The 27874-nt window shown below is 41.6% G+C and overlaps 2 protein-coding genes across 7 annotated transcripts in view; one reads left to right on the forward strand and one right to left on the reverse strand.

Moving 5' to 3' along the window:
* The first annotated feature begins 1521 nt into the window (after positions 1 to 1521).
* On the forward strand, positions 1522 to 27473 carry Asb14 (ankyrin repeat and SOCS box containing 14). Of its 5 annotated transcripts, XM_075988850.1 has the most exons (12): positions 1522 to 1644; positions 5322 to 5547; positions 9280 to 9334; positions 10185 to 10284; positions 12444 to 12575; positions 12662 to 12820; positions 13596 to 13841; positions 18309 to 18480; positions 18785 to 19328; positions 20263 to 20416; positions 21049 to 21250; positions 27388 to 27473. In XM_075988850.1, the coding sequence occupies exons 2-11, from the start codon at positions 5426 to 5428 to the stop codon at positions 21225 to 21227; spliced, it is 1863 nt and encodes a 620-aa protein (XP_075844965.1). In that variant the 5' UTR covers positions 1522 to 1644; positions 5322 to 5425; the 3' UTR covers positions 21228 to 21250; positions 27388 to 27473. The 5 variants fall into 5 exon arrangements, with proteins under 5 accessions (XP_075844965.1, XP_075844966.1, XP_075844970.1 ...); XM_075988851.1 differs by lacking the exon at positions 10185 to 10284 and having other exon boundaries at positions 9280 to 9333; positions 12442 to 12575; XM_075988855.1 differs by lacking the exons at positions 5322 to 5547; positions 10185 to 10284 and having other exon boundaries at positions 1594 to 1644; positions 9280 to 9333; positions 12442 to 12575.
* Appl1 (adaptor protein, phosphotyrosine interacting with PH domain and leucine zipper 1) overlaps positions 23909 to 27874 on the reverse strand; it is a 42358-nt gene continuing 38392 nt past the window's right edge. For both annotated transcript variants that reach the window (XM_075988849.1, XM_075988848.1), the window contains one exon: positions 23909 to 27465. In XM_075988849.1, the coding sequence (XP_075844964.1) occupies positions 27319 to 27465 (147 nt within the window). In that variant the 3' untranslated portion in view covers positions 23909 to 27318. The remainder of the gene's footprint in view (positions 27466 to 27874) is intronic.

A 27874-nucleotide genomic window follows, 5' to 3' on the forward strand; every position in this document is an offset into this window, starting at 1 on the left:
AAGTCAGGTGGCCCCAGGGGATCCAGCACCCTCCTCTTGCTTGTTTAGGCACTGCGCTCATGTGCAGACACCCACACATAGATAAACACACATACGCATCATTTTTGAAAATTTCAAGTTCTTAAAAAGCCAACACCTACAAAGGGAATAAGCCAGCAAGTGTTCATCAAGCTGCAGCCCAGGAACCTGCACAGGTGCAGGAGAGCCTCCCCAGTTTCAGCAACCACTAGCTTTATAATTTTTTTCCTGTTTTTTTCCTGTTTGGGTAATATGAATTAAAAGAAGAAATATGAATACGACATGGGGATCGCCCCAACCAAAGAAACCTGAAATATATAGTAAATGCTCTTTTTCCTTTGTTGTTCATTTTGGATGTTGGTGATTTAAGATGAAATTTTATGCCCTTATTTATTCCTAGGATGACGGGAGGATTTGCTTTCTTACATAGCTCTCTCTGAAGTGTGCAGTAACAAGTTCCTCAAAAGTAAAATGTTTACCTTCAAAGGAAAAAAAAAAGAGAAGAAGCTGAACGTAGTGGCATGCACTTTGTAATTCCAGGACTGAGACCGTGGAGACGGGCAGATCCCTGGAACTCACTGTCCAGCCTGCCTAGTTAGCAAACCCTAGGTTCTCAGTCAAAAGAGATTGTCTCAAAGACAAGAAGGTAGCTGGAAAGACGGCCCAGTGGTTGAGAGTGTTTGTTGCTCCTGCAGAGGAGCTGGGCTCGGTTCTCAGCCCGCACATCGGGTGGCTCACAACTACCTGCAACTCCAGGTCTAGGGGATCCAACACCCTCTTCTGGCCTCCAAGGGCACCTACACACAGAGGGACACATACATACATGCAGGTACACACACATGCACATAAAATAAAAATTTTATAAAAAGGTGGATGGTTTCTGACGAGTAATACCTCTAGGTTGATCTCAGTCTGAACACATGTACACTGTGTGTGCAATACCTGAACACACACACACAAATTTAAAAATAACTTCTGTAATGTCATCCCTTTCTTGGGGTCCCAAGGGTACTTAAGGCTACAGTGACTCTGTGGAGCAGTTATTCTTTGGTGGTGATGGGGATTTAACCAGAGGTCTTGTGCATGTGAGCAAGTCCTCTGCACTGAGCTATAGCTCCAGCCCACGTTTTTTCTTTCTACTTTGAGACTGGGTGCCACTAAGATGCCTGGGCTAGCTGCGAACTCACTCTGTGGCCCAAACAGGCATTGGGCCTGGAATCTTCCTGCCTTAGCCTTCCCAGCAACTAGGGGTGCAGGCCAGAGCTACTAGGATCAGGAGTCATGTCACCTCTGATAATGCCATCCAAGCAAAACTGCCGCCTCCTCTTCAGTGAGAAATTCTGCTCTCCAGTGGCAAAATGATTTTTTTTCATGGTCAACCCCCTGAAAATACTTTATATCTGCCAAGTCGGATGAAATCTTTTAAATGTGATGAATCTAGCAGTGAAGAACAGAGGTCATGTTTCCAGGCAGCACAAACCCACATGTGAAAAACAAGAACATGCCAGACTGTCTTATGATCAAGTATTTATAGTAAAGCTATTTATAATGCTCGCCAGAGGGAAGTGGAACTTCAGATGCACCTGCCACATGGGAGCCAGAGCCGTCCTCGAGGATAAACCAAAGGTAAAGTTAGTCTCTAGAGCCTGTTGTATACTAAAATGGCAATGTTCTTTTCAAACCATGGAGATACGCTGGCTTGTTCCCGCTGCTGCTCTTCCTATGCTGCGATGTGTTTACTCCCATGGTGCACCCACTTTCACTTAACCACGTAAAATAGTATTAGCACGGCATGCTCTGTGTATCCGGAAGATCTTCTGGGTGCTAGAATCATTTAGACATGTTCTGTCTAAAATAAGTCAATTTCAATATTGCAAAAATGGCCTGGGCTTAAAAAAAACAACTCTTTCATTTAATTATTTATTTACAAATAGTTTTTTTTGTTTTTGTTGTTTTACCTTTTTTGCTTTGAATTTTGAAGTTAGCATGTAAATGGGTTTTGTTACGACATTTTCAGACACACATGTTATACTTTCCTCCTTCCTTTCCCTTGGTTTTGCCCTCCCTACCTCTCTTGCCCAGCCCCTTCCTTGCCCATACAGTCCCCTTTGACTTTCATATCATATGTTTTCATCGCTCTCCTTTGGTCCCCTTCCCCCTCCTTTAAAACCATATCTTCTTCTGGTCCCTTGCTACTGTCCTGTAGTGTATGTGTGGCAGAGAAGCGGGGCGATGTGGGGTGTACTTCTCTATTGCTCTCCACTCCTCTTTAATTTTTCCTTTATTCTTGACATTTTTGTGGGTGCATACAATGAAATACGATCATATATTGTCCCCCAATATGTCATCCTCCCAGTTTCTTGTCCTTTTGTTTTGTGGGTTTTTTTTCCTTTTATAACCCAGTAAGTTCATATGTGTGTGGGTGGATGTGGGGCTATCCCACTGAGCGTGGAAACCCTGTCAGTAGTCACACCCTTTTTAGAAATGATTTTCAGTCACCTAAGAGATAGCAATTTTCAATGGTTGTGCCAATAGGGAAGGGGTCAGAGGTCATCTGCTCCGTCTACGCCAGAATTTGAAGAGTCTGATCTTGTGCAGGTCTGCAGGTAACCATGGCTGCTGTGAAGTCTTGAGTGTCACTGAAAGCTAGCCATCAGGGATGAGTATTACTGGTTGGTTTGAGATTGATTTTTTTTCCTGCGTCAAAGTTTTTAGAGTCTTCGGCAGATGGGGAGGAGAGCTACAAATGACTTTCAGGCATGATACAGCTGTTGCACATATCAATGCACAGCAGCTGTGGTTATAGCACAGCACCTACGTAAAATGAAGCCAGTTTAATGCTAGCATGGATGCAGGAGAGGCTCTGCGAGGCCCTGCATCTTCCTGAGGAACCATTGACACTTGATAGCTGCTGAGCGAGGGAAGGTCACTCTCTGTTGTCTGGGTTTCTGACCTGCCTGGTTCCTACAGTCGTTAAGTCCCAAAGAAATCACTTAGAGGTCTATATTAATGATAAACTGATTGGCCCATTAGCTCAGGCTTCTTATTAACCCTTATAACATGTATTAATCCATTATTCTTATCTATGTTAGCCACATGGCTCGGTACCTTTTTCAGTGGGGCAATTGTATCTTACTTCTTCTGTGGTTGGGACAGGACTGGAAAGAAATGGGCTTCCTCCTTCCCAGAATTCTCCTGTTCTCATTGACTCACCTCTACTTCCTGTCTGGTTGTCCCGCCTATGCTTCCTGCCTGGCTACTGGTCAATCAGCGTTTATTTAAAACATAATCGACAGAATATAGACAGTTATCCCACACCAACTCTCTTTTAGGAAGTGGCTTCTGGTAGGTTTCTCATGCTCTAGGGATTGCCCCACACCCATGTACAGAAATGGGCAGCACTGATTGGACTCGGGGCTTTTGATAGCACTGAACTATCAGTTATTGTGAGCAAAGAAGGGTCGTGGCAACAGCCTGTGTTGTTTTGGAGAGATCTGCTCCACCTTATTTTTTGGTACCAGGCCTTTCACTAAACCCTGTGCTCACCAATTGTCTAAAGTGGCTGACTAGGAAGTTCCAGGAATCTACTTATGTGTAACCCTGTCCCCTCAGTGTCGGTCTTAGAAGTCTGTGCTGCTACACCTTCTTTCCCATGGGTGCTGGGGTGCAAACTTAGGTCTTCATGTTTGTGTACGAACTAAGCCATCTCCAAAACAGTTTTAATTTGTATTTCCCTAATGGCTAAGTAGGTTGATGTTGAATACCGCTTTAGATATTTACTGGGCATTTTCTTTTGGTTGGTTTTTGTTTACTAAATAGTATATTTATGCTTTGAAATTTTCATGCATTAATACAAGCCATCTTAAATGCCCATCCACTACTACTTCTCTCCAGCTCCTCCTAGCCCTTCCCTCTCTTATCCCAGCTTCATGCTCTCTGGTTCAGTGCTATCAAAAGCCCCCTGAGTCCAATCAGTGCTTCCCATTTCTGTACACGGGTGTGGGGCATCCCCTGGAGCATGAGCAACCTACCAGAAGCCACTTCCTGAAAGAGAGTGACCTTCCCTCGCTCAACAGCTATCAAGTGTCAATGGTTCCTCAGCGAGATGCAGGGCCTCGCAGGGCCTCTCCTGCATCCATGCTAGCATTAGACAGATTTCATTTTACATAGGTGCTGTGAGTTGTGTGCCACAGCTGTATCTTGTCTGAACATCATTTGCAGCTCTCCTCCCCATCTGCCAGTTCTTATATCCTTTCTGCTCCTTCTTCCTCGGTGTGCCTTGAGATGGGGGTGTGGATATATGTGAGTCACCCATAGCTGAGCACTCACAGTTACTGACACCCACACTGAACCCATGTGTGGGTCTCTATATTACCACTCATCGTAAACAGGAGCTTCTCCAGCAAGGATTAGAGCAGCATAAATTTATGGTTATAAACCATAGAAAGCAGTTTTTGATAGTGTATCTATTTAGGAAAACAGCCATAGTAGGCTCCCTCCACTGGCCTGTGGTCTCCTCAAGCAGCATGACCAGGATGACCGTACCAAGCATGAAATCCCTCCTGTGGAGCAGGCATCATGGCTCATATGAAGGGAAGATTTTCTTGAATAAGTTTTAAATAAATGTCTATTTATGCCAGGCAATGGTGGCACATGCCTTTAATCCCAGCACTTGGGAGGCAGCCTGGAGGCCAGCCTAGTCTACAGAGTAAGTTCCAGGACAACTAGGGCTGTTACACTGAGAAATCCTGTTTCGAAAAACAAACAAACAAAAAATGTCTATTTACAGAAACTTCTTCTTCTTCTTCTTTTTTTTTTTTGGATTTTTTGAAACAGGGTTTCTCTGTAGCTTTTGGAGCCTGTCCTGGAACTAGCTCTGTAGACCAGGCTGGCCTTGAACTCACAGAGATCCTCCTGCCTCTGCCTCATGAATGCTGGGATTAAAGGCGTGCACTACCACCACCCAGCCAGAAACTTCTAATTTATATTGACTCTATGGGCAGTCCAGAAAACTTTTAATTTCATGGGTAAATTTTTTTAAATATTTATTTATTTATTTATTTATTATGTATACAATGTTTTGTCTGTGTGTATGACTGCAGGCCAGAAGAGGGCACCAGACCTCATTACAGATGGTTGTGAGCCACCATGTGGTTGCTGGGAATTGAACTCAGTACCTTTGGAAGAGCAGGCAATGCTCTTAACCGCTGAGCCATCTCTCCAGCCCCCATGGGAAAATTTTTAATGAATATTTGTTTTCAAAATGTGCATTTCCTTCATTTATCAACCCTATCAACTTCTAGTTTTCTAGGTGTCATTCCTATTTTTAAGCAGTTGGAAGTCTTTTCACAACTAGAAACGTATTTTAATTCATTCTGAGTCGAAAGTGAACCTCTCTGAGTCCCACATGGATAACTCCAACAGTGATGAGGACACAGATGCTGACTTTGACACCCAGCTCATCATTCAGCAGAGTTTGCTGGATATTTACAAGCCAGGAGTAACTCAGCACACATCAGAAGACAAGAGGTAATGTCTGCCTCCTTAGAAATGAGTGTCAAAAAGTATCCAAGAGTTGAGACTAGTCATGACCTTAACGTTACTGTGGCAAAACGGAAAGAAAAGTTAGAATACAGGGAGTTGTCCTTTTTAAAGATTGATTTATTTATTAAATATATAGTATTCTGCCTGAATGTATGCCTGCACATATAGATAGAAGTTTTTGTACCACCCAGTTCCAGCTATTCAGTCCCAAATAAACACACAGAGGCCTATATTAATTATAAACTGTTTGGCCTATTGCTTGGGCTTATTACTAACTAGCTCTTACAACTTAAATTAACCTATAATTCTTATCTAAGTTTAGCCATGTGGTTTGGTACCTTTTCTCAATAAGGCATTCTTATCTTGCTTCCTCTGCTTCTGGATGATGACTGCATCTTTCCTCTTCCCAGAATTTTCCTAGTCTGGTTATCCCACCTATACTTCCTGCCTGGTTACTAGCCAATCAGCATTTCATTAAACCAATACAAGTGACAAATCTTCACAGTGTACAAAAACATTATCCCACAGCCTGCACACCAGAAGAGGGCACCCAGATCTTATTATAGGCCGTTGTAAGTCACCACGTGGGTGTGAGGAATTGAACTCAGAACCTCTGGAAGAACAGCGAGTGCTCCTAACAAGACAAAATGACAGCCTACAGAATGGGAAAAGATCTTCACCAACCCCACATCAGACATAGGTCTGATCTCCAAAATATACAAAGAACTCAAGAAACTGAACACAAAAGATCACATAATCCAATTTTAAAAATGGGATACAGACCATTAGGGTGTCTTGTCATATCAGTCTTATGATTATGGTATTAAATCCATAACCAAGCAATTGATTTTGAATGCATACTTTTAGTCTAAAAGTATAAGAGATTTTGACTAAGTAAGGAAATGTTTCATGGAAATTGAAATTATAGTCATAACATAAATTTTATTATTAAACCTCAAAACTTGTATACCCAGAGATTGTTGATTGGGCCTGGTTTTTGTTGGTGTTAAAAATCTAGAGTGGGGGATGGGTACAGTATTTGCTGCACAAACATGAGGTCTTAAGTTCAGATACCCAGCACCCACATCAATACAAGACATGGTGGTGCACATCCGTAATGTGCTCAGGGAAGGCAGAGACATGTCGGTACCTAGAGCACATTGGCCAGCCAATAGCCCATCTGGCTGAAAGGATGAGCGCCAGGTGAGAGACGTAGTAGAAAAGCAATGGAGATGGGCTGGAGAGATGGCTCAGAGGTTAAGAGCTTTGCCTCCTCTACCAAAGGTTCTGAGTTCAATTCCCAGCAACCACATGGTGGCTCACAACCATCTGTAATGGGGTCTGGTGCCCTCTTCTGGCCTGCAGGCATAGACACAGACAGAATATTGTATACATAACAAATAAATAAATATTTAAAAAAAAAGAAAAAGAAAAGCAATGGAGAAAGGACCAGATGATGGCCTCTTCTCTTCTTGCACATGAATACACATGTGAACATGTAAACAAGCGGACCACACACGCAAAAGAAAACAAGAACATTCTTGTGCTGTGTGGAGTAGTGGCCCACTTGAAAGTGCTTACTCCCTAATTCCTAGACCCTGAATGTGCAAACCTTACATAATAAACTGCAGTAAAGTTAAACGGGATTAAGCATGCTAACCACCTAGTGTAGGTGACCTGGACAGGCCCAGTGTAATCACAAGGACCCTAGGTAAATGGTGGAGGCAGGAAAAGGAAAGAACCTAAAGGTGCCATGGAAGGGAGGGCTGCACCCAATCAAGGACCTGGAGGAAGAAAGAATGGGTCCACAGACCAAAAACCACATGATGGCTCTAAAGGTTGTAGAAGACAAGAAAGCAGAACCTTACTAGAACCTTCAGGAGAAGCCAGATCTGTCCAGAGTCCAGAATCAAAGAATTGCAAAGGAATGGATTTGTGCTGTTTAAAGTCAGTAACAGTGCAGTCTTTTCTTACAGGAAGAAACTAACACAGCACTCAACCTGTAAGCACAGTTTTAAATGTTAAAGGAAAGCAACTGACCACATTGTGAACAGGACAAAGGGTTGAAGAAATTTCATTCTATCCAACCTGGACTCCTTGAGTAATCTGAGAAAGGAATCTAGGATGCACGTATTGATTCCAGGCACAGTGGTTCATGCCTACAACTCCTGCAGAGTCAGAAACAAGGCAGGGATCTGAAGCACCCCTGGACTATGCAGTGAGATCCTGTCTCAAATTTTAAAAATTCATATACAATGCTTTGATGTTTAGGTATTTTCATAAAAGGAGGATGTATCAGCGTAAATAAATGCAATGCAGATATTAAAGAATATTTACCACTTTAATGATAAACTTACAGAACCAAAGTTCCCGCGTAGCACAGGAGGTAGGAAGGAAAAGGGCGGAGCCGCCTCCCGCTCGACCATTTATCTGTATGCATTCACCCGAGGCAAACCCGCCTCCTAAAGGGGCTGGCTTAACCCTACATCTCCCCTTTTTGTCTAAAATAAGACAGAACTAAACCAAATATAACTATAAACAATAATAACAAATGATAAATATAACAAACACGTAACCGTGTTGAAAATATCCCTTGGGAAAACATTTTACTAAACCACAAGAACCCTGGCCAGTTTACTCTAGATAGATTTCCACAATATGCAAAGTGGTGGTGGGAGGGGAACAGAGACTGATCATGCTGTTACAGAGGCGCTTGTGCCACTGTCAGGCAGGGCGGGGCCGGGGAGTGCTAATACTCCCGTCCCGTTTGACTTTTTAGCAGGCACTGGGAAAGATCAAGTCGCTCAGAATCTCAGCTGTGTCCCCAGCCGTAGTCGAGTCGGACCGGCTGAAAGGGTACAGCTTGCGCACCCAGGGAGACCGCCGCTAGGAGCGGTGGCCCCAAGAGACTCCGATTTGGGTCGGGTCTCCGCAAAGCCCCACGTTGGGCGCCAAATGTATCGGCGTAAATAAATGCAATGCAGATATTAAAGAATATTTACCACTTTAATGATAAACTTACAGAACCAAAGTTCCTGCGTAGCACAGGAGGTAGGAAGGAAAAGGGCGGAGCCGCCTCCCGCGCGACCATTTATCTGTACGCATTCGCCCAAGGCAAACCCGCCTCCTAAAGGGGCTGGCTTAACCCTACAGGAGGATTTAAACTGTTACTGTTTCCAGAGAAAGAATTATGCCTACGGGGAATCCACACCCTGATTATGTACTTTCTAACAATTTTTTTCTAAATCATAGAGTATCCATTTTTTATGTGGTATGATGATATTTCAGTCTCAGACAGATTTGAGTCAATTCAGCAACACTTACTGAGGGCATATACTGCAATCTAGGCTCCCAAGTCGACCCTTTTCCTTGCCTCCAAGAAGTTATGTTTAATGACAGAGCTGGAGAGGCAGTTTCCCTATAATGTATTGGGAAAATACTACATTTTACAAATGGGATCTCTCTCTCTCTCTCTGCCCCAGCCCTTGCACTCATGCACAAGCACATGTGTGTGCACTGGAGATCAAACCTGAGATGTTGTACATGCTAGAGAGCAGTTCTAACACTAGGCTGCATGCCCACCCTCATGGCAAGTGGTCTGCTAGGTTTCATGGTTGCCTCGTATGGGAATTCAGCCCTGAGTAAAAGCTTTTGCCTTTTCCTTTGGGCTTCCATCAGAAACATTAGATTTCTAACTACGTATTTTTTTTTGTGCAGGTCCCATTCCATTTCGAGTGCTGATCATAAGAAGATAGTTGAAGCAATAGAGACAGTTAAGTACTCTTCCTATTCTCCTTCAATGTGTGCTGAGCTACAGTGGTGGCAGCGTTCCTTCCATGCTCCAAAAGTCTGGAAACGGTCTTCTGGTGGCATATTATTTGTGTTATAAAAAATAAGGCTTGCCTGAAGGTCAGTGCAAAGCAGCCACACTAGTCAGCCGTGCAGGCCAAGCAGTGGTGGCATAACCTTTAATTCCAGCAGCCACACTAGTTAGCCACAGAGGCTGGATGGTGGTGGCGCAGACCTTCAATCCCAGCACTAGAGAGGAATATAAGGCAGGATGAGACAGGAACTCATTTCTCTTTCAGTCTGAAGATATCAAAGAGGTAAGAACTTTCCAGCGGCTTGACTGCTTTTGCTTTTCTGATCTTCAAGTTGAACCCTAATATCTGTCTGTGGGCTTTTATTAGTCACGCTATATTTGGTGCCCAACATTTGGGGTATGAATTCACAAAAAAGCCAGCGGTACAGACCAGAGCTGCACTTGGGGCTCCTGCCCCACCTGGCTAGGCTTTCTATTCTATTTTTCTCAGAGCCTCTGAGAAAGTTTGGATTTTTCCTGTTGTAGCCTCTCTGAAAGTCTCCAATTGCCACACAAACTCCAGAAAAATTTGGGCTCCGAAAGTCACAGGACTCACCAGCCCTGGACTGGCTGGTTCTGCCTTCAGGCAGCCCCCCAACCCCTTTTCTGCCACACATGCTTTTTCCAAATAATCCCCTGTGCCTTTTTCTGAGAGCCAGCTTTCTCCTCCCTCTCTCTCCCTCCCCCCCACTCTCTCTCTTTTTCTCTGTCTCCCCCACACACACCATGAGTTGCCCCTCTCCCTGAACGCCCTTTTCAGGCTGCTGCCAAACTAGATAACTTGAAATTCAGTCCGGCTTTTACTGTTCTACACAGAAGCAATGAGCCCTACATCTTCATCAACATAGTCAGCAGATTTAGTAAGACAACTGAGAATTCTTAAAGGGACGAGTTAGTTAGTTAAAAGAGAGAGATTATTCCCACATTAAAAATGGAAAAAAATCATTACAATGGAGGGATTTGGGTCTCTGTATGATAATACGCTAGACAGTTTGAAAATGGAACAAATAAATAAGAAGATATCTAATTTATATGGAATTTATGTAATTTCAGTTGTAAACATTATCAGCTTTATCATTTTTGTCTTATCACTAAAGAAAAAAGTTAGATAATCTGAGTGCTAAGATACAGACCTTAGAAAAACAAAACAGAACAGATCACAGAGATGTTCAAATCCAGACAGAGGAATTTAATGGAGAGCCAATTTCAGCATTGCATTATAAGAACAGTGAGAAACAGCTTAAACTTTTCATACAACTAACCTTAATATATCCAGTAACCTTATAGGAATTGCCAAATGGCAGTAGCTCTGATATAGCTAGCTAGACTCCTGTGCTAATAATATCAGATTTAAGGAAATTCAAGGAAGTCTCATATGGCATGCATTCATCTTTTGTATATTGTATACAAATTTTGTGCATTGATACAAATTTGAACTTAATTTTGTTATAATATACTGTACATACATTTCTACTCTTAGTCAATGTATTATATCTATACAGCTCATTTAACAATGTAATGTAAATTTCCAGTCCTTGAACATTATTACTACTAACTGTTTAGGATAATAAGGAAATTGCAGGTTAGTAGTGAATTACCTATTATAATCAAACTTGTAGTCACATTAGGTATGTTTTCAAGGTCAGACAAAGATATATTTTAGATAAACAGGTTACCTTCAAACACATCAGAGATCTATAGAATATGCCATTTAAGATGGTTTAATAACATGAGTTCTGTTTTTTATGACAATGAGACACGTCTGCTCCTGGCAGTACCCATCTACTTTGGAGAAGATGATGGGCACTGAAGAAACTCCACATGGAGTTTACTTTCATTGTGTTCAATGTGAGCCACTGGTCACGAAAGTGCCCTTGCCTCAACAGTCCGCTGTCTTAATTAGACAAGCAGGACACAAAAGAGTGACTGTCAAACATTGTCAAGACAAAGAGGGACAACCCCTCAGAATATCCTACTTCACAGAAAAGTCTGTCAGATGTGCTAGGCCTACAGGATATGGATGGGTGCCCCAACATTGCAGAGGAACTTTGGGTGACTGTCCAGGCTGCCAGCTGTTTCTGTCATTTCTCACATTTTATGGAAGTTGCTTGTTCACACTTCCTGCTTACGTGGTTAACATTATTTCCTTCTTGGGTCTCTGAGGGAGTTGAAGACTAGATATAGTTTTCCCCATTTACCAGATGCAGAAAGCAAGTTATAATAGAAAGTAATTTAGGTACAAGACTTTGGACTCACCAAGATAGTATAGATATGGAATATTTTCTCAGAATTTGTCAAATGCAAGTGGACTAGATATTGTTGATGTATTTATTGCCAATATTTTATATATTGTACTTACTATATATAGTTTCTCATATTATTTATTTTTTAGACAAAAAGGGGAAATATATTGGGCTATTAATTGTGTTTTAATAAATAAGGCTTGCCTGAAGGTCCCCACAAAGCAGCCACAGTAGTCAATCATACAGGCCAGACAGCGGTGGCACACACCTTTAATCCCAGCAACTATACTAGTTAGCCATAGAGGCTGGGCTGTGGTGGTGCATGCCTTTAATCACAGCGCTAGAGAGGAATATAAGGCAGGATGAGACAGGAACTCCTATTTCAGTCTGAAGATTTCACAGATGTAAGAGCTCTCTAGTGGCTGGCTGCTTTGCTTTTCTGATCTTCAGGTTGAACCCCAGTATCTGTCTCTGGTTTTTTACTTTCTCCTATAGACAAGGCATTTGAGCGACCCAGAGTCTGAAGTGGTCTTTTCTGGGATAAAATACTTCAGCATAACTTATCAAAGAATGCCAGAACTCATGTGCAAACAGAGCTGGGGGTGGAATGCTGGGTACAAGGCCTCAGTGCTGGTCTCATGACATTTAAACTTGCCTGTCACTGAAGACGGTGCTTGGATTCCACTCCTTCACACCAGCTTTGGTGTAGACTCCAGAAGCAGCATGGGCTCCCGTGTGTGCCAAATAAGAATCTGTTTTATTTTCCTTGTTACTAGGTAAGGAAGATGCACTGGCACACCTAACCAAGTACCATTCTGCATTTGATGAAGCCAATGGGGATGGTTGGCTTCCTCTGCATACGGCAGCAGTGCAGTTAAATAGAAACATCTTAGAAATAACCCTGAATGGTAAACTCCTTTTCGCTCCCCTTGATACTTCTGAAGAATGTTTATTTCTGCATCTTAACCTATGTGGTGTGATGGGTTTATTTCAGCTACCAAACCCAGTATGTGGGAACAAACTACCCACAAAGGAGAAACACCACTTTTTTTGGCTGTCAGCAGTAGCCTCCTAGAAAATGCCCATTTTCTACTTCTCAATGGCTGCAATCCAAATGCTAAGAATCTTGAAGGCAATTCTCCTCTTTTTACAGGTAAATGAGCAGCTTGTCTTTAAAGAAGGGTCTAGGTCTTCTCCATGCCCACACTGTCCATTCAGTCCCTGCTGGACAGAGAAACCTGTTTTTTAGCTTGTAACTTCCACTTGTAACTAACTATTCTTGACTTTTAGCTCACGCAGTAAACTGAAAGCTAGCATGGATTTTGAAACCATATCCCAAGAAACAAAACTTAAAAAAGAAAAATCCTCTGAGGAAGAAGAAAGATAGTTAGGAAAGACAGAGAATAATAATGGCTGGCTCTTTAAACCCAGCACCCCAGTGTTGTCTCCTGGGGCTGAGTCTTTCTGAGAAGGCCATGCATAAGCCACAGGAGTGCGGGTCAGCCCCACGCCCTCAAAACTGCGGGTGTCTGGTGTGATAATAGTCACATAAAGGCAAACACACATTACACTCTGAAGCCTTTCACAGTGATGGTGGGCAACTGTCTTCCTCTCTGGATTTTTGCCTTTCATTTATTCATGTTGTGTGTTTGTGGTACTATGACTCTAGGCCGGGACTATGATTTGGTTGTTGCAACTCCATGATCAGTTTCATCGAAAAGAACCTCAGGGAGCACCTGTACTTTGCTTTTACATATGGGACTCAGTCTCCTTGTTAGCTTGCGGGGATTGCACAGATTTGGGCATAACACTAAACAGAATCCTGGAGCATGGGAGGAGGGGAAAAATTCCTTAAACTGAAGGGCACTAGCTAATATGCCACTTACCTTAAGCTTCTCTTATATAATGTCTACCTCACAATTTCCCAGCTGTTCTGAAAGACTCCTATGACATGGCTACCTTGCTGATCAGTCATGGCGCAGATGTCAACCTGCGATGTGCCAACAAGAGGACAGCTCTCCATGAAGCTGCCAAGCTCGGCAACTGGGACATGGTAAAGCTGATGCTGACTTCGGGGGCACACCCAGATGCACGGAGCTCCTATGGGTTTACTCCTCTTGCCCTTGCTGCTCAAGGCGGACACACTGAAATCATGGAACTATTACTGCAGAAAGGCAAGATTTGCTTAGTGACTGACTACAGGAGGACTGGGAGCCAGGCTGGGTTTGGTTGGTAGGGTTTAGTGCTTGTTTTTAAAGATCTACTTATTTGTATTTAATATTTTAATACTTATTTAAACTTACCACATGAATACAAAGTCCACAGAGGCCAGAAGAGGGAGTCAGATGCCTGGAAACTGGAGTTAAAACAGTGGCGAGCTGCCATGTGGGTTCTGGGACTTGAACCCAGGTCCTCTAGAAGAGCAGCCAGTGCTCTTAACCACTGAGCCATCTCTTCAGGTTCCCCAAGAGTTCCTCCTGATGGGGTATTTCAAAATAATACATGTTAACATTTTTATAAAAACCAGTGTTTGAGAAAATTGTGTGTGAATCTTGACTGTTAAAAGCCTGAACTCAGCTGGGCGGTGGTGGTGGTGCTCACCTTTGATCCCAGCACTCAGGAGGCAGAGGCAGGTGGATCTCTGTGAGTACAAGGCCAACCTGGTCTACAGAGCAAGTTCCAGGACAGCCAAGTCAAGGTTATGCAGTGAAACCCTGTCCAAAAAGAAAAGCCTGAACATGGAGAACGAATTTCTTGTGACACAATTTTACAAATTCTGAGGCTGCAGATGACTTTTGCCCAGGACTCCTTCATCCTGCTAAGAGAGTTTTACTTTTGTGTTCGTTGCTCTTTTCTACAAAGTCTCTGCCACAATCCATGTTCTCTCTCTCCCTCCTTCTCCTTCGCTCTCAACTTTGTCTCAACCACATAAATATCCAGTAGCTATTCACAGATTACAAAACAAAACAAGACAAAAAAAACACATATATCTCATTGATGTAAAACACTACTCCCAAGGCTGGAGAGATTGCTCGGTGGTTAAGAGCAAGGCTGCTCTTCCAGAGGATCAGTATTCAATTTCAAGAACCTACATGGCAGCTCACAATTGTTTGTAACTCCAGTACCAGGAGTACATGCAGGCAAAACACCAATGCACATAAAATATAAATAAATTATTTTAAAAAACCACTACTGTAATGGTCTGTCCTGTCCCTCTAAGAGACAAGCCCTGCCCATTCAACCCTGCCTCTGTGCACCTCGGGGACCTGCAGCATTTTACTTGAACCACTACGACTAGAATGGATAGACTTTTTCTGTCCTGCCAGCCATCTCCCATTTTTATTTTGTTTTGTAAGCTGTGAGTAGCTACTGGATATTTATGTGGTTGAGACAAAGTTGAGAGCGAAGGAGAAGGAGGGAGAGAGAGAACATGGATTGTGGCAGAGACTTTGTAGAAAAGAGCAACTAACACAAAAGTAAAACTCTCTTAGCATGATGAGGGAGTTATTAATTATGAAAGCACAGCTGATAGTTTAGGCTTGTTTCTAGCTAGCTCTTACAACTTAAACGAACCTATTTCTATTAACTCACTTTCTGCCTCATGGACTTTCCACCTTTACGCTGCACGGCTCATGCTGCTTTCCTGCTTCCTCCATCTCTGGCTGGCAACTCCTAGCAACTCTGCTCTTCTTCTTCCCAGCATTCTCGCTACCCTAAAAATCCTGCCTAGCTATTGGCTGCCTAGCTTTCTATTAAACTAATCACAGTGAAGTATTTTCACACAGTGTAAAGGAATATTCTACCAATATTACTGTGTATCTGCCCTATCTATCTATCTATCTATCTATCTATCTATCTATCTATCTATCTATCTATCTATCTATCTGTCATCTAGCTAGCTAGCATATCCCCTCCCCATTTCTCTCCTTCCACACCCCCAAGGGGTTCATGAGGCAATCTGTCACCAAGTTGCTAAGATAAGAACAAATTCCTCCTGACCACTTTGCTTCGGGTCCTAGCCTCTGCTCTAACAGCCACACTCCTGGGGAAGAGGACAATTCCTGTTTCCAGAGCACTGTCTATCCCACAGGCATTGAGCAGTCTGTGCGCCGCGTACAGTCCTTTAAATATGTGAGGCAGATATCAACCTCAGCCTGCACTTGAGGAAAGAGAATCAAAGGCAGTACCAGCTGCAGCACTTCTTCCAGTACACCCAATCCCGTACCACAACACTGAATTATACTGATGGTCATTCTAGATTCTGGGATGACTAGCAGGAACCTTTGGCTCAGAAAACTTATAGATCATTGAGATCATCATTAATGTGTCCAATGAAGGAGTGTATGGAGTCCCAACAGTATACCTATCTTTTTATTCTCCTTATATCCAGAAGTTTTGGTTTTTAGTAATATGTAGTCCCAGTCTGCAATATTCTAGATGGCAGAGTCCCCTGTATTGAAGAAAAGTTCTGTCCTTTGTATACTTACTTCTTTTCTATACAGGAAGCAGGTCTCCATCAAATGTCTATTAAATTTTAGCATGACGCCTGACATATGTGATCTAAGAGACGTTGTTAGATGTTATTCGCTAGAATAACAAAAAGTAAATACCAGATCTTTCATCTTTAAGGAAAGATATTCTCTCTCCCTCCCTCCCTCCCTCCCTCCCTCCCTCCCTCCCTCCTCTCTCTCTCTCTCTCTCTCTCTCTCTCTCTCTCTCTCTCTCTCTCTCTCTCTCTCTGTGTGTGTGTGTGTATTGCCAGGGTTTAAACCAGTCTTTTGCATTCTTCAAAGGAACTCTAATAAACCACATCTCTAGACTAAGAGTAAACCTTTGTTTAGATCAGTGATTTAAATATAGAGATGGAGAAAGAGAACAAATATTAAATCTTTTTAACCCTTTAGATTAGCCATCATAGGCTAGCCAGTGAGCCAGCATTTGAAGTCATATCTGACTCTAAATTGTACTTTTTGCGCAGTAGCAAGATGGTCTCATAGTAGTAAGCTTGGCTATGGAGATGTGCACACAAATTTTTGTTGTTTTGTTTTTTCCTCTTTTTTATTACTTTATAAATAATACCAATCAAAATTTCCACTTTCTCATCCTAATCACCTTGCTTGTCTACTAGCTCTGTGTCTTTGGGGAACTTAAAACTCAGAAAGCCTGAATCTTTTCGCCTTTAAATGAGGATATTAGAACCTACTTCTGAGGTTCACTGTGAAGTTTAAATATTCCGTAAGATTGTTTTAAATCTATCTTTGATTTTTGTGACTGGGCCTTTCTATGCAGTCCTGGCTGTCCTGGAGCTCACCATGTAGACCAGGCTGGTCTCAAACTCAGAGATCCACCCGCCTTTGCCTTCCAGTACTGGAATTAAAGGTGTGTGTCATCACTCTTGCCCAAGATTTTATGTTTAATTACATGTCTGTGTGTGTGTGTGTGTGTGTGTGTCTGTGTGTGTGCTACTAGTGTGTAGATGTCTAAGAAGGCTAGAAGAGACCATTGAATCCCTATAACTGGAGTTAAAGGTGGTTGTGAGCCACCCAACCTGGGTATTGGAAACTCAATTCAGGTCTTCTGGAAGAGCAATAAGTACTTTTAACCACTATGCTATCTCTCCAGCCCCAAGTTTAGAAATTTTTATACATATAAAGGAACCAGGACATAGTAGTGAACATTCAAAACTGGTTATTAGATTGCTTACTGCATTCTAGGAATGAGGTTCTTGTGCAGCCCTTGTGATGAAGGAGTCTATTCTATATTACAGGCACATTCTTTTTACTGAGCTCCAAATATGCTCAGAATGCACTCAGCTTTATCGAGACTTCTAGCATCGACTCTGACATCTTTCTTTTCTTCAGCTCCCAGCTCCCCTCCCAGTCCCTGCCCTAGCTCTTCTAGAGGACACTTAACCTACATACTCGAAGAGGTGTGGATACACTTACCTTGTAGCTATTGACAGCCCTCAACTTTAACTAAGAAGAATTAGGGTCTTTTACTATGAAGTCTGTAATTGAAAAATAACTAATGTCCCTTGTCATCAAAACATCATTAGATAACATAGAAATGTAGCCGGCTGCTTGGGCCACTCTGCATGTAAGCATGTTATGGGTTAGGGTGACTTTTATAAGCCGGTCTAAAAAGAAAGCTACCTTTTACCAAGTATTCCTACTGGACTTCAAGTAGGAATACTTGGTAAAATATGAATCAAATGATCTATTAAACTCTGAAAGTCAACTTAGCCCATGGTTTTCTTCCCCAACTAGTTTATACAGCACGTGGGAAAGGGAAGCACATATTTTATGTCTTCGGTTCTTAGTGTATTACTATAACAGGTGCTGATTGTTTTTCAAAAATTTTGTATTTAAGTGTATTAGTGTTTGTCTGCATGTATGTATGTGCACCACATGCATGTATAGTGCCCACAGAGGTAAGAAGAGGACATCAAATCCCCTGGAACTGGAGTTCCCGATGGTTGTGAACCACCTTGTGGGTGCTGGGAACCAAACACTGGTCCTCTGGAAAAGCAACAATTGCTCTTAACTGCTGAGCTGCTTCTCTGTGGAGGTGATGGTATATTAAGACTGCTTAAGCAATAGTGGAAAAGAATCTTTGCCTAATGAGCCTTCTCCTTTTTCTAGGAGCTGATGTTCACAGTCAGGCCTCTGATTCTTCCTCCATTTTACTTGAAGCCGTTAGAGGAGGAAATCCAGACTCTGTGACTCTCTTGCTAGAGTATGGAGCTGACGCCAACATTCCTAAAAGCTCAGGCCACCTGCCCATACATGTGGCAGCTGACAAAGGCCACTTATTGTAAGTTCAATTCTGTAATTGTAAGAAACAGGAAATAGTAATAACTAAATTTCTTTAAAGAACTGCTTGGGAACCTTGGAAACCTTGGGCCTCAGGTGACCTGGCTAATTCGGAGTTTTTCCCTTAACAGTAGTTCCATTAAATTTTACTTGACATCTGAGTTTCTTGAAGAAACTAACACTTTGGTAGGGGTTCCAAATACCATCTGGTTAACATACATCATTCAACGTAGGGCTAACAGTCTCATAAATAGGTTAACTCTGCATTGTAACAACCTGAAGTGCATTTGAAAATTTTTTCCCAGAGCTCTAAAGATGTTGGTTCCAGTTACGGATATTGCTGCCATCAAGAGGAGTGGGATCAGTCCAGTTCACTGTGCAGCAGCTGGGGCACACCCCCAATGCCTGGAAATTCTCATTCAGGCTGGATTTGATGTGAATTTCATGCTAGATCAGAGAGTCCGTAAACATTATGATGATCAAAGGAAGTCAGCCTTGTATTTTGCTGTTTCAAATGGTGACCTCTCTTCAGTTAAACTGCTTCTGAATGCTGGCGCTCTGCCCAATCAAGACCCAGTCAACTGCCTACAGATAGCTCTCAGGATGGGCAACCATGAGCTCATAAGTCTACTACTGAGGCACGGGGCCAACGTCAACTACTTCTGCAGAGTTAACCCTTTGCATTTCCCATCGGCACTGCAATACTCACTGAAAGATGAAGTCATGCTCAGGATGCTACTGAATTATGGGTATGACACAGAGAGATGTTTTGATTGTCCTCACGGGGACAGAGTTCATCGTTTTTGTACTTTTGAAGGCTGGACACCTACAGTTATTAAAGATACTATGGTAAGTCCGCAGCACTGGTGGCATTTGGTAAACAGTTATGTCTCTAGTCTTAGAACTATAACAATAGATACAATATGCCCTTGGGGAAGCTCCTATTGGGAAGACTCTGGTATGCTACATCATAAGATAAACCCACAGTGGGAAGATGTAAGAAGTAGAAAGATAACTCCAAGGAGAAAGTGACTTGAGTCAGAAATATGAAGTGTTTCACAAGTTCAACACAAGAGCAAGGTTTTAAAGATCATGTACTCTAGCTTTTTCTTTGAATGATTTACTTAGCTAAAATGTTTCCAAGTTCCACACACCTATAATCACTGTTTCTTTAGCTCTCAAATTTGATGAGCCCATTTCTTTTTGCCATCTTTCTGATGGAAAGAATCACACGAGTCTCTTGGTTTTGCCTTACCTCCTCTGTTATTTTCCTCACCAAATTTTTCCAGGGCTTTCAAATGGCTTCTTTCACGTTTCTTGGTGAGCCAAGTTTGAACCCTAGAGCCCACACAGTGGAAGGAGAAACCAACTCCAGAACATTGTCCTCTGACCTCAATACATGCACATGCATGAGCATGCACGCATGCTAAATGTCTTTTAAAAATAACCCAGTGTCTCATTCTTTTCTCCTACAAGATCCAGAACTAAGTTATCTTCCAACTAGACAGTTGTATTTAACAAGGGAAACACACACCCACATTCCAACAACCCAGACTCCCACTCACATCTGATGGCTAGAACTGTCAGTTACAAGGCCATCTTTATTGCAGACGGCCAAGAAGCACACACAGGTAACTACCTGCCAAACCTCATTGTCCTGTGAGGCTCCGGGGCCACACTGAGGTCAGGCGAGCTCCTGCACTGAGTTTAGTGCTCTTTTCATTACACCGCCAAAGCGCGATGCTCAGCGCTTTTACTTGCTTTCTGCTTGTTCTCCTCTCAGTTCTGCGAAGTCATAACTTTGTCATGGCTACAGCATCTCTCTGGAAAAGTTGTCCGGGTGTTGCTTGATTATGTTGATCAAGTGCAAATCTGCTCAAAACTGAAAGCTGTGCTTGAAAAACAGAAGCTCTGGCCAGAAATACATTTGATCTTGAGTAAGTATCTTTCTTATAGAAAATTCTTACCAAAACACTTATCTATTTTATTTTAGAACATTCTTCTGATTAAAAGGTTGACCTAAAAAGAATAAAAAAAATACTAGTCTTTAATTGTGCTATTCATAATGTGTGATCATTTCCCATCAAATGAAATCTAATTACTTACTTTATGGACAGATAACACTTTTCCCCCAATCCATTTAACCCTATGGCTATGGGGAACAATACACACCCAAGAATTAGAAGTTATGAACTGGCAACAGAAAGAGGAAAAGCTACATTCTAACCCTGTAGCATATAAAATGATGCTTCCCCCCAAATGAATTCTCTTGCTTGGGTCAAAATAAGATTTTCTTATATCTTGCTTCTCCTGGGGTGATCTTTGAACTTTTAGCCAATTCCAAAAGACAGGATGGGGGAGCTGATATTTAACTACTTGAAGGATTTGGGAGTCTCACCAAGTCAGACTCACAACTGTGCTTCTGAAACTCCAGAGGACAGCGATGAAAACTGAAGAGCTGTTGCCCTACAGACAGTATGGCAAACAAACGCTACTAACACAGATATCAAATACATTTGCCAACTAAGCCCTCAGTCACCAAAAAACAAAGTGATTCTTTCTGTTTTAGCAAACCCTCGTTCTCTAAAACACTTGTGCCGCCTCAAGATCCGGAAGTGTATGGGACGGTTACGTCTGCGTTGCCCTGTCTTCATGTCATTTCTTCCATTGCCCAACCGTCTAAAAGCTTACATCCTTTACAAAGAATATGACCTTTACGGACAAGAGAGTTTTTCAGGAACCTGGTAATAGACCTATTCTGGAGGAAAAAGGTATAATCTGCATTATTTTCTTCACGATTTGTTTTAAATGACTTTCTCTTTGCTCAGCAATTAAAACTTGAGTGTAGTCTACATCATGTAAAAAGTCATTCTGTGTGGGACTCCTCTCTGTGAGCTGTTCAGAGGTTCAGCAGTCTCTCAGACAATACAGGTTATTGCTCTTACTCTTGACTGCCCACCATGACTCAACAGTGAGATGATATTGCTGAAGACATCCCACACTCTGGTTGCAGGACACAAAGATATCAAGAAACAAACTGGAAGTTTTCTCCTTGCTGGCTAGCTTTCCTAGAGCTGGCGCTTCTATGAAGGCATCTGGGGGCAGGGTACGGGACTATCACTGTCTTACCCAGTCGGGACTCTATGTTAGGGACAGTACTGAACTGCCAGGCAACATGTGCCCCTGATGCAATGCGATGAGCTATCATACTGCTCTCTGATTGGATTTGACTCACTCCACAAGAAGGTATTCATTCACACCTCGTACTATAAACCTGGGTTACTTTGGGGGAGGTGTTGTGGTAGTTTTTAAAGCCCCAGGCTGCAGAGGTCATAAGCCCTAGGAAGAATCCTGCTGCTGTTTTGCTAAATGAACATGTTCTCAAAGTGCCTCTTAAACACGTTATATTCATAAATTAGTCTCAGCCTTGGTCAGAGATGTTTCTTTTTTTGGTAGGTGTCAAGTAAGGTAAAGACTCATAACTGATAAAAATGCTAAGAATAAGTAACTGTTGAGTGCTCGGCCTTAAACAAAACATTGATAATATCCCCCTGTGGGGCTCAGAAGACAGCAGAAGGGGCAGAGATCCTGCTATGGGTCAGACAGGACCGAACTAGGCCCTGATACAGGTGACAGTGGTGTGGCTTGGGCAGTAGATGGGGACACTGGCAGTGGGTCCAGGATCTAACTCTAACGCATGAACTGACTTTGGGGAGCCCATTCTCTATGGAGAGACACCTTGCTAGGCACAGGGGTGGGGTGTGGGGGGAGATGGGACACACATGGTCCTGCCTCAATGAGGTGATGGGACACACTTAGTCGACCTCCCAGGAGAGACCTTACCCTTCTCTGAGGAGCAGACTGAGGGTGGGAAGAGCAGGAGAAGAGAGAGGGGGCCCTGGGATTGGTATGTAAAAAGTAAATAAAAATTTAAAAGATAGGAAACACACAAAGTCAGAGGGAAAGGATGGGCAGGGTTGCTATGAAACACTGTACTTGCCATGGTCATCGTGATCACATGAGCTCACAGAAACTGTGGCTATCTGCACAAGACGGAGCACACCAGCGTTCCACTGTGGTGCCAGAGGGGGAAAGTGCTCCTCCCCACATTAGCCTGATGGCCAGAATCTGACCCCCAGAGTCCAGTGGTAGGAGAAAATCAACTCCAGCAAGTTGTACTCTGATCTCCACATACACACCATGACACACAAATGCACACACACACACACACACACACACACACACACACACCTCTCTCTAAATGAATAAAGCAAACAAATAAATAAACCCAGCATGGATCAGGGCTCTCAAGGAGCTACTGGTAACTAACATCTGCTGAGGGAAAAGAGAGTCACTTTCCTCGGTGGTGTAACCCTGGGAAGTGGTTCAAACTCCAGTAGGTTATTTACTTGTTACATTTGTACTGACCTGTCTTCATACTTGCATGAGGGGAACTTATTAAAAGGAAAAGGAGGCTCAGCAGGAATGGAAGGGGGATAAGAGGTGGTGATGGGGGGTAAATATAATTAAAATATATACATGTGTGAAATTGGCAAAGATAAATTTTAAAGTAGCTCTGAAATCAGGCATGGTGGTATATGTCTGTAATCCCAGCTCTTGGGAGATAGAGGCAGAGGATCAAGAATTCAAGGTCATCCACAGCTACATGGTAAATTCAAGGATGCTTTGGCTATAGGAGACTGTCTCAGGAAAACAACAAAAAACAAACCAAAACACACAAAGAATTTGAACATCTTTTCTCAACACATGGCTAGAATTGTAAGGTAATTAGAAATAAAAAAGAAAAACTCATCCAAATGCAGTAGCACATGCCTATAATCCAAACTACTCAGGGGTAGAGGGGGAGGACCTCAAATTCAAAGCCATCGTAGGCTACTAGGCTTGCCTTAGAAGCTAGTGCAAATTTCAAGTAACTGAAATATACCCAGTTCTAAAACTGTGTATTGATCTTATAATAAGTGTATGAATGCAACTTCGTGTTCCAAATAGCAGACACTGAGGATTGTCTTTTCTCAGTTAAGTACCTCTGCTGGCTTGGAACTCACAGAGATCCACCTGCATCTGCCTCTCAGAAGGTAAGATCACAAGTATTCACAACCATACCTGGCCGTGACTTTTGTAGTCTTTTTACAGAGAATATATATGTAATGTGGGGATGTGGGGGAGGGGAGGTGCATGTGAGCACAATGCCCATTGATGTTAGAAGGAAGGTATCAGATCCATGGAAGCTGAAATTGCAGGCAAATGTGAGCCATCTGCTGTGGCCGCTGGGAACTAAACTCAAGCCCTGGAGAGGAATATGTGTTCTTGACTGCTAACCTATCTCTCCAGCCCCAGCCTGAAAACATCTGAAATTACGCAGGGAAATAAAATTCAGAGTAACTAGTAAGTATTTCATACATAAAGTCTTTATAAAAAAAATCATGGACTTTATTATACATTTAAAAAACCCAACAACATACTTCTTGAAGCCCTGTCAGCAAATACCTATTTTGACAAATGAAAAAATAAGTTCTCTGCCCCACAAGCTATACCATGATCACAAATCCAATTTTAAAGAGAGATGCTGCATGATTTTCAATTATATGTACACTGCACAGTTGGTTAATATCATCAGTGAAATAAGAGTTAATCAATTTACTTACATTACAAAAATCACAAAATATACAAAGCAGTCTTGCACATTATCATTTAGTCCCCAATATCCATATTAATTAAAGTCAGTTACTTACAAGTGTAGCTAGAGGTTGGTTAAAAGTTCACCATGGTTCTAGTTTCAAATCTTTGTTATTAATGTAGAATAAAAATCTCATTATAGAGATATAAATAAAACTTGCTAAAAACAAGATGAAAAGTTTGCTTACTACAAATGCTCAGACTTGTTAACAAAAGCAAATTAATATGTTCATTTCATTCAGATGTCAGAAGATTCTGTAATATGGTAGCTTTCAGGATCTGCCAGCATGGTCAGTTCCAACTGTAAATAGCATGGTTCCTGTAGTAGTTTGTAAGCGTTCACCACACGGAACCACGTTGCCTACAATGTTATGTACATCCTACTATTCTTTTCTCAGAAATAATAGCTACTTCCTCATTCCAACACTGTGGAGCTAGGAATTCTTTTTTGAAATTGAACACCAAGTAGTCTTTAAATACATGACAAAAACAAGAATAGCTTCAGAGATTCAGGGACTCTGTTCAAAGGTACAATTTCAGTCTCTATCAAGTTTACAGCAAGTCTCTAGCAAGGATACAGAAGGAAGTGATTTTCTATTGAGTTTATTACACAGTTATGTAAGTACTGTCAATATAGGTAACAGAATGCACAGTAGAATTAGGTAGGCTAAATTTCTCTTCCTTTTTAAAGAAATTTTGTTAATTTCTAAGAAGCTGGGAGAGATTTTAGAGGACAGTACAACAGAACAAGATCAGCATTGACGTTTAGAAGAAGCTCACAGGCAGCTTTCTTCAAGCAGGAGAGCTGACTAAAGCTGTTGTGCAAAATCCCTACAGTTTAACAGCAGCAGAACAGACGCTAGGTCATCGAAAATGTTCAGTCCACTCAGGACATGTCCTGGGCATCAGAACACATTCTGATCTGACCTGTGGACGCGATAGCAACTGTGGGAATTCCTATGAAACGTGACTTAAAAAGAATTAGAAAACTCTCACCCCTAGCCTGAATATTTATCCAAATCACAGCATTTTGCTGCCATACATAGCAGCAGAAATTAAAGCTGTCTCCTGATGGTGACCACTCTAACTATAAAACAGATTTCCCCTGCAATCCGCAGGACATCTTATATCAAGAAAACACTTCATGAAACTGAAAACTTGGGTTGGGATGCAGCTCAGTGTGGAGGGCTTACTTAGCATATATGAGAGCCTGGGTCTGATCCCCAGCACTGCTAATATCAAACAGACAACAAAAACAAAACAAAACCAAAAATAAAAGTCAGAAACCTTACCAATCTCAAAAATCTTAAAAGCAGCCAGGCGGTGGTGGTGCATGCCTTTAATCCCAGCACTTGGGAGGCAGAGGCAGGCAGATCTCTGTGAGTTCAAGGCCAGTCTGGTCTACAAGAGCTAGGCTAGGACAGACTCCAAAGCTACAGAGAAACCCTGTCTCGAAACCCCCTCCCCCAAAAAAATCTTTAAAACAAGACTTGCCACAAGTAGTTAAGTACTGAGCACAGCAATTTCTAGTTTTAACAAGAAGGAAACACTAAAGTGAAAGCATTCCCTTTAGAAAGTACAAAACAGACTTTTAACCAAATGGGCTCCATAAATTGCTACTTATTAACTGTATATTTGGGTAACATAAAAGTTTAAAGAGTATTAAGTAAGCACTAGTCCCATTTGGCACATGAATTAAAAACAGTATCATGATCAAATATATATATAGTTATCTCATGACTACGAAAACTGTACTTACAGAGTGTGAAACTGAGCTATATTCAATTCAGAACTAAGAGAAAATTACTTGTGAAATTAGTGGTTAACCTCTTGAAAATCTATAAATGTATGACTATGTAGAATACTTTACTCAATATATTTAACCTGTACACATACATATATATATATATACTTTTTCATGTAAAACACATGAAAATAAAATCTATAAACAAAGATTAAAATCTGAGTGAGGAAAGGTTTGACAGAAGATGAACTGAGGACATGTCAACCTTGGTAGCAAGCTAACTCCTTCCTTGGTCCTATACTATATGAGGTGTTCAATTCCTTTTCAGTCTTTCATGGAATTAGATCTTTTGCTCATTTGAAAAGTAAAAGTATTTACAATAATTAGTACAAATTATTCTACACTCATAAATTATTTGCCTTTGTGGATATAAAGTGGCTATTCAATTCATTATCAAAATGTGGGATTATGAAAATACAGGGATTATCAGTCTGAAATTTAAAAGATTATGTTCTCTAAACCAAACTGCACATTTTTATTCTAAGCAGTAAACATAATTGTTATACAACATCTTTTGAAATGTCACTTATTATCAATAAAAAATTATTTCACAATACAGAAAATACAATGTATCACTCTATAACACTCCCTTTACATGTCAACTCTAATATAAAATGTCTGAACAACAACAAAAATCTTTCAATAAATTCTAACCCTCACTGCTCTGCAGCAATAAGTAAAGTCCCAACCTGAGAACTGAGAAGACGGTGACAAAATACCAAGGACTGCATCAAACACCAGCAAAGACACTTGAGTCTCTTTCCTATGCCATGTTACAGTACATCAGAAACATGGAGCAAGTCCAGAAAATGCCTTGAAATCAAGAGCACCATCTGCCACTGTCCTAGTGATTTTATACAAATCCTACTGCACACTTAATATTGTTAGAATATTAGCAAACTTGTAGAATTCTCAACAGAAAGGATTTTAAGCTCATTTGGTTGAACACTCCCTCACTACCAACAAGATATTCCTAAAGAAAGGGAGAGAGCACACACACCAATGTCAGAATCTGAAGAATAAATGATTTCTTATGAAGACAGCCAATTACATTGCAAAATAAAAAGCATTCACAAAGTAAAATGTCTTGAACAAGTATGATTTCTCATCAGTCTACTACAGGAAAGTAAGCAGGTCTTATTTAGGTAAGCAGAATTTGATGATAATGCATAGTATTTTATTTTTTAAGGATATGCTCAATATAACTTGTTATCATGCTTAGTCTTTCTTAAGTGAAGCTGAAACAGCAAATATAAAGCTTAGTCTCCTTGATCTTTTAATACGGTTACCTTGTGCCACATCCCAGGGGAAGGGGAAAATCAATCAAAAAGCAAAAAGTTATGCTTCTGATTCTCTTTTTTTCCCTTCTTCTCCCAAATCACTCTCTTCTGATTGGCTACTGCTAAGGACAACAACCTGGCCCTCACTACCAGTCTGGTTTGGTCTACTGGAAGCCGCTATCAACCGACTCTGCTCCTCCAAGTCCTGGTGGAAAGATTAAAAAAGAAACTTAAGTTAACTGTCAGCAGTCAAATGGAAAACTACACGGTGTTCTAGACTTAGTTTTCTAATGTATTTCTAATATACTTGAGAGCCACTCCAATCCTGTCACATGCTTAATTCTGGTAATCTGATTAAAAGAAAGGCTAAGTATTTTCAGCAAATGAGACACCAGGGTGAACTTTGGCATCATATGAATAATACCATAAAAACAAACATGCAAAAAAATGTGTGTTATTTTATCCTCCCTTTCTTGTTCTATGGCTAATAACCAAGTACTGAATATCCTCATATCTCAGTATAGTCAGAGAGTAAAACTGTCCTCCACACCCCATTCCCTGCTCCTCTCCAGCTATCACTCCCCTCAGTGAAGCTGTCCTTCTGTGCTGTCTTT

The sequence above is a fragment of the Microtus pennsylvanicus genome, chromosome 10 (assembly GCF_037038515.1).
Source record: "Microtus pennsylvanicus isolate mMicPen1 chromosome 10, mMicPen1.hap1, whole genome shotgun sequence".
NCBI classification, from domain to species: Eukaryota; Metazoa; Chordata; class Mammalia; order Rodentia; family Cricetidae; genus Microtus; species Microtus pennsylvanicus.

Excerpts from the sequence above, each read along its gene's own strand:
- Asb14 (XM_075988850.1), top strand. The coding sequence starts at position 5,426 with ATGGATAACTCCAACAGTGATGAGGACACAGATGCTGACTTTGACACC. Across the intron at positions 9,335-10,184 it reads TAGTTGAAGCAATAGAGACA|GCTGCTGCCAAACTAGATAA; the intron begins GTTAAGTACTCT and ends CGCCCTTTTCAG. Across the intron at positions 19,329-20,262 it reads CAGTTATTAAAGATACTATG|TTCTGCGAAGTCATAACTTT; the intron begins GTAAGTCCGCAG and ends TTCTCCTCTCAG.